At 31.4% G+C, this 7,511-nt stretch overlaps 1 protein-coding gene across 3 annotated transcripts; it reads right to left on the minus strand.

The window, feature by feature from the left end:
- LOC109355980 (ELF3-like protein 2) lies at positions 2,161-6,455 on the minus strand. 3 transcript variants are annotated; one of them, XM_019599286.1, is made up of 6 exons: positions 6,348-6,455; positions 5,822-6,090; positions 5,243-5,350; positions 4,424-5,163; positions 3,321-3,372; positions 2,161-3,238 (listed from the first exon to the last, which is right to left on the minus strand). In XM_019599286.1, exons 2-6 carry the CDS (start codon positions 6,035-6,037, stop codon positions 2,270-2,272), a joined length of 2,085 nt encoding a protein of 694 aa, XP_019454831.1. In that variant the 5' UTR covers positions 6,038-6,090; positions 6,348-6,455; the 3' UTR covers positions 2,161-2,269. The 3 variants fall into 3 exon arrangements, with proteins under 3 accessions (XP_019454831.1, XP_019454832.1, XP_019454830.1); XM_019599287.1 differs by having other exon boundaries at positions 2,161-3,235; positions 6,168-6,449; XM_019599285.1 differs by having other exon boundaries at positions 6,168-6,449.

The raw sequence follows: 7,511 nt of genomic DNA on the forward strand, positions 1-7,511 counted from the left end.
GAACTTCCAAACAAACTTTTCAAAAACTTCTTACGAAAATTCTATTCATAAAGCATAAGAATAAAGTTAACAATAATTAATTCTAAATCATTTTAATTCACATCAGAAAATTTTTGTAGCCCAAATAAAGTGATGTAGTTACTATACAATGAAAAACTGGTAGGCACATTTTATTGATATACACCAATTTTATAAATAATTAAACATATCAATTTTCAGTACAATCTTCGATTTTTTAATTAAAATTAAAATATGTCACAAAAAATTCGTTAGAAAAAAAATCCTGGCATTTAAGACTTGCTTTTTTTAGTATTAATATTACTAGCGTGATGACAGACACAAATGTCTGCCGACCCACATTCTTATTTTATGATATTAAGTATTAAATTTGTATTTTTTATTTTAGAGAATTAGAATATTTTTTATTGGATGTACTTCATATTATAATTTTTGTATTTATTATAATATTGAACTTAAAGTGAGATCTATTAATTATAATTTATCTAGGATTATATAGTTTTACTTTAGAAATAAAAAATATTAAGGGCAAAATAGAAAATAGAATCATGATGATAGTTATTTCAAGTTTTGACTTTATATTTATATATATATATATATATATATATATATTTATATTTATAAGATGTATTTGGAAGATGTTACAAAACTTAAGGAAAGTTAGTTTTTTATTTGATAATTTCAATTGAATTAATTAAAATATTTAAATTTAAAAACATAAATAAACTATCTTTACAAGATATCCATCAAATGATTTAGAGGGATTAAATTAACTTAATTCACATTTTATAGTATCACCTCATCACTTTATTTCTTAATATAACTCCTAACTATCAATAAATTACCACGACTTTCCTAGTTGATGTATGACTCTAAACTACATGTTTAATCTTATAGCTTCATGATATTTGACATAGCCATCCTCACCACTATAGGGTACAAGTGCCCCACTAAATTCTGATTTTTTATAAATTATATATAAGTTTTTTTTTCTAAAGAAGGAAGGAAAAATCATATATGCAAACATATCCTATTCTACAATTTCCTTTTTGTCTTATCATATTTTATTCCTCTTCATCCTTTTTCTTTCCTTTCCCTCATACACTTCCCAACTCCCCTTCAACCCAACAATATATAATATATTCTATAATTCAACGATTCTCATTTTGTAGTCACACTCCATATACAAATTAATAGATCTACTCATACTCCTATAGTCCTATAGTCATATTTATATATTACAATTTATTTTTTTGTTGTGTAGGTTGGAATTTCATATTAATAATATACTCTCTTATTGTATGAGAGATGAATGATTCAACTATTGTTTAGTTACTTATATGGATATATTTTTTTTAGAAGAATTTAAAATCTATGTATTGATAGTATAAATTTTTGTACATTGTCAGTATATCATCTACTATTGATTTGTAATACTTTTATTTGAAAGTCAATAATAACTATAGTCATACTTTTATTTGAAAGTCAATAATAACTATAGTCCTATAGTCATATTTATATATTACAATATATGAATGATGGAGATTTGCTGACAGAGTAAAAATACTTACATTGTAATATTAAATCTTTTTATAATGTTAAAAAATGAGAAAACCATTATGGTAATTTCTTTTGACCTCTTCCTACAAGCTATATGAAGTTTATGCATTTCACGAAGTTACACTTCTGCTTCAGTTCTTAAGGTCACCTCATTGTATTTTAGAGGATAAAAATGTCCTATAATATTATTTATTTCTTTCAATCTTAAGGTACTTTTCTCTCCGGTACGAGGATCATCACCCCTTTTTCATATGTGCTTCTTTTATTGATTGAAATTGCAGAGTCACAATATTGCGGTTGCGGTGACCACCACAACTGTATCACACCGCAATTGTAGTATGATTTGCACTGCAATGACCATAATCTGCATGACAATGGTCATAATCTACATGGCAACGACCGCAATGATCACAATTCGTATGGCAGCAATCGCATTTACCACAATCACACTAACCACAACCGTTACCATAATCGTGACTACAACTACTATTTAAAACACTGAATTCTTCCTTATCTTGCCAAAAACCTTAATTGTAGTAGTCAATGTATTCCATGGTATATATTTATCAGAGAAAAAAATGGTTATAGATACAGTTATAGGGTGTAATGTTATATTTTTCAAAATTGGCATATATATATATATATATATATATAGTTACATACTTAATAGACATAACATGACATAGGCTAATTACAAAAATTTCCTTTCTTCTTGTATTGACCTGAATATTCTGGCTGCTGATTCAGTTGCTGATTTTGGATTGTGAGGCATGGCTTTGATAATTCGTGGCTGGTTTTCGACATTTTTGTTCTTATCTTTTGTTGATGGCCAAAGTGTTGGTGCAACAGGAAACAAAGGAAGTACATCTCCTTTCACTCTTTTGGGTGGACTAGTTGCTGTACTTGTCTGTGATTCTTTTTCTTTCAATGAGTGATGACTTGTTGGAACATTTCTCGATAACGCGCGACTCGCTTGGCTCGACAGGTTAGACGAGCTCTGGTACAATATGGCAGAATTGGCCTCTTCAGGACCATTAGACTGCCAAATGTGTTCAACAGCTGATACTGGTAACATTGGTGGAATCATGAATGGTGGTGGTAAGGAATTCGGTAACGAGGAACCGGAAGGGATTCCAGTCCTTTGGTGAGAACCTGAAGAAAGAGCTGCTGCATCTGTAGCATCCTTGCTTCCTAAATTGAAGGCCATTGTACTAAAAGCATTGTGTACTGGTGGTGGCATGAAACCAGGATTTGGAGGGCATGGTCCTGCCATTGGCTTGTAAACAAGGCCTTCGGACGGGGACATGACAGGAACTAACCACTGATTTCCGGGTGGTGGGAAGACACAGCTTGGAGACTGTTTGATATTGATATCCGGAAGGCATAAAGCAGGGTTTCGTAAATCATGCACGAAATATGGTAGGCCTTTGCTTATGTTGTTGAGACAAGGAAGGGGGGGAATCTTCCTAAATGCAATGTTTTTAGCATGCTCAGCAGTAGGAGGCTTCTCGGACTTGGTGTTGAGTTTAACAATCGAGGTTGTTTGTTGATAGTCAGATTGTATTTTCTTGATCGCGGACGGTTTTAGTGATTGTTTGTTTGATACGAGGTTATCTTCGAGCAATAGATGAGGTGATGCCGCAATTGTTTTTTGTACCTGCTTTTGAGAATTATTGTAGTTTCCTTTCATATGACAGTTTGAGATTTTAGCAAGAAAGATATACAAATATCTGGCAATTTACCTTTATGAGTCTATGCAACTCAAACACTTGCATGAAGAACATTCTCTGTTGACTGAGTATAGCAATGTTAGAGTTAGGTCCAAGTAAGGAGCAAAAATACAAACATAAAAAAATGAAGCATGATTGAAATATATAAGTAAATTCAAGAAATAATTTGCATGATTCAAGGTACATTAGAATCTTTTCTCCTTGACATTTTTGGTTCTTACAATTTAAATGAGGTAAGGTTACTTTGATCACTGGTTTTGTATGGTTTGCTTCAGATTTTAATTTCAACCCTGATTATATTAGTCCAACTTATTACAAGATCATTATTATTTAATATTATTAGGATTACTAAGCACAAGGGGTAAAGTTACGTACATCTATCCTCACCGGACCCCACTAAGTGAAAATCTCGTACACTGAGGCCGCCTTTAAGATTGGTAAGCAGCAGCTGTATATTTTCAGCTCTAGCGATGAAGTTACTGTAATAAATTTATGATTAAGTCTTTAGTTATGTCAATGCATATATGGGCTATAGTTTTTCAATCTTTTCCCTAAGTTATTAACATTGTTGATTTCATTTTTGATAGCTAATTAGACCACTAATTTAGGAATTGTAAGACTTGAGAACCAAGTAGTTCAGTTCACATGCATCAAAAAATTTAGTATACCAATAAGAGTAACAAGATTTCAACATTCAGCTACAAATCTGAAACAATAGCTAGGTTCATAAATTTGAAGTTTGTAACTCAAAATAAAAAATAACAATGCAAAATTATATAGGCACACCTTAATACCAATGTGAGTATGAGCACATCTCAATGCCTAGAAGCAAAGCAGGAACTCATACCACTGTAACTAAATCCGAAAAAAGTAGCTTAGTTATAAGTACAGATCCAAAACAACAATGTAAGATTGCATATTTGAAGAATGAAGAAAATATTTTCAGGCAATACTTGGCCACAAAATACATTGAATCACATTGAAAACCATGCAATAGAAGTATCAGAATCTCATAGGGTCTATCAGTAAAAATATACAAAGATAGATCTAAGTAGTTTAACAAAAAAGATAGAAAGGCCAAAATCATAAACACATTATTTGAAAGATAAACTTACTTGATGATTGTTTTTCTTGCTTTCCAAAATTTCTTTAATCCTATAACTCCTAGAACACTGTCAGGGGAAATATCCGTGCCGACTTTACATTCTGAGGTTGGTCTATTTAAGGCATCATAATCTCTACATGTCTCCTCATCTTTATTCCTATCTCTCTTGCTCAATAAGCATCTTCTACCAATTTCTAACTCATCAGGACATTTATAGACATCATTGTCTGCTGTCTTTTTCATGCAGTTGTCCTGAAGATCGACTATATTTGCAAATGCTTCATCATGCTCTTCACGCGCCTCGGCATTGTTACCTTGCAATGTTTTCAAGCAATCTTTCGAAATACTTGTAGTTTCTTCCTTCAAGAATCTATGCTCTTTCATTGATGATTTAAAATTCTTATCTTTATTCAATGAGAGAAACGACGAATCTGCCATACCACAGAAACCATCTATTGGATTAGCAGACTCTTCCTCTGGCTTCCACCCTTTTCGACTCATTTTGAAATGCTCTTCCATAAGGTTTTTCCCATATTGTGCAAATTCCAGTGCTATGGTTTCAGGTGAACTCACTTTCTTTCTTAATGAACTTGGACTTTTAAGAGGGTAGATCAAATTACAGTTATCAAGTTTGTCATTTTGGATCATACTACAACTTGAATTTTTCCCAAAATCCGAACTCGAAGCTATAGAAATATCTTCACCGTCAAATATTTTCAGAGATTTCTTGCTATTGATGAAATTATGTTGCTGAAACAAATTATGTTTACCAGTAAATGACAAAGCAAATGAAGTTTAGAATTTCGGTAACTTGTAACTCAAGACTCACCATCAATTTGTTTAAGTTGATCTTTCTGGAGTCATAGACTTGAATATTCTCAGCCACAACAGAAGCTGCACTAGAGGTGCAAAATTGGATGGTTTGATTGCTACTTACCTGCATCACAATATCATTCGATACTTTGAAAATAAGACATAGCTAAGTAGTTTACCATTGTTAACATAGTTGTGAACTCCATTTGGATACAATTTAAGGCTACAATACTCTTTCATCACTATTATTTGAATTATACTTTAAAACTTTCTGAGTTTATTATTTATTAGAAGGGGTTTACTATATGTCAATTTTTTTATTATAGTGCATATGATAGTGTATTATGATGTCATTCGTTTCATTTAGCCGACTCCACCTGGTGGAACTAAGGTTTGATTGCTGCCATATCTTCTTGTGAGAATGCCAATTAGTATGTTGATTTCATGCAAATTGATAGCTTGAGTCAAGCTTAATAGTTAATACTTGTACAAAAATCTATACTTTCCATAGCATATGAAAGGAATAAAGATAGAAAATACAAAATGAGGAAAAGGTGAGAGTGAAAATTCAAAGAACATTAATTACTAAACTCACATGGCTAGAAGTTGAAGGAATAGTGCATTTTCTGAGTGGTAGAGGATACAATGATGTTGATCCTGATGCAATACTTTGAGAAGGAATGTTGAATTGTTCATAGAGAGCCATTTTATTCCTTGGTGGTGGTTTTGGTCCTCCTTTCTCTGCATCTTTAACATGCAACCTTGGAAACATTGGACTTATCTCTTTTCCTTCATCAATTATCCCTTTCATCTTAGTCCTCCTTCTAAACTCTCTATCCAACTCACATAAAACTCTTTCTATCTCTGCCAAATTTACAAAATTTAGTTTTCATCCCTCAATAGAAAAATTGACAAAAAAATCACTTTCATAAGAATTGGACACTCAAATCTTAGAAATTTAGCTACAAAAAAGTACTATCAAAATCCTACTCTATGAAAATAAATCAAGCAAATTAAATCATGGGTCACACATAAAAAACTGATCAGATTCTAAGAAACAGCTTTTTCCTATTATACATTACTACAAAACAATATTAAACACAAAATTCACAGATACCCACTTCTCAAAAATTGAACTTGATCATGTTAGAAGCAAAATTAGCCAAAGAATATTAAATTTGATTAGTGTTTTAAGTATATGATATAGCAGAAGCAGCACCTGCATGCATATTATGAGTGATGCAAATGATATAAAATTCTTGAAATAGAGTAAGATGGGGAGAGTAACATGGCATATTGGATGAATGGAGACAAAAGCAGTGACCGGGTCTCTCTTAATAGTGCATGGTTACCACATGTTGCAAAATTTGGCCAATCTTTAACGAAAAATCTGCTATAAAATATAAATATAGTAACATCAAATATATGCATGTCACTCTTAGCTACAATCTCGTATCATGCATCTTAATTACGTACCCCCCAATCATATGAGGTCTTCTAAGTTCACTTTATTACACTCACTAGTGGCTACCATGAAGACAACCCTTTACGGAAAGAAAAATAATGCTTGATTTTGTTTAAATTTGTGGGGTTTTTCACTTCAAAAATATAAAATCTTGCTTTTTTGTTACTAACATGCTATTTATAATGCTAACAATGTATCTACTTGATATAAAAAATATATAAAATAAACCACCAACTAAAAGTTTAATAATTGCTTACAAATCAATTTTAATAAGAGTAAATTATATTAACACCCATAAATTTTAGTGAAATTACACAAACAAATCACCCATCTATTTTTTAAACTTACACAAGTCACCCATAATTATATACGTATAGTCATATATTACACTGAATACCTCTGTAAGAGAGATAAGTATAATTTCTTACACACAAAAATGGTGACAAACATAATTAAGTGAAACAAAATATGATATATTATGAAGACAAATCAAAATAATGTAAAAGTCAATGTCTATTTAATATTTTATGTTCGTTATAAACTGCATCATAATTCCAAGAAGATATTTAAATCACTCTTATACTATATTGTAACTAACTAAAATAGTGAATATGCATTGACTCTTATACTATTTGGATTTGCTTTCATAATATATCATATTTTGTTTAACTTAATTACACTCGTCACCATTTTTATTTAAGAAATTACACTTATTTGGGCATCATAACTATTCAAAGGTTTAGTCGCATACCCGACCAAGCAAGGTCGAGTACGACGGTCAAAGAGCTCGTTCAGAAGCCAAACCCCTTCATGAGCGGAT

Source organism: Lupinus angustifolius, chromosome LG09 (assembly GCF_001865875.1).
Source record: "Lupinus angustifolius cultivar Tanjil chromosome LG09, LupAngTanjil_v1.0, whole genome shotgun sequence".
In the NCBI taxonomy this organism is placed as follows: Eukaryota; Viridiplantae; Streptophyta; class Magnoliopsida; order Fabales; family Fabaceae; genus Lupinus; species Lupinus angustifolius.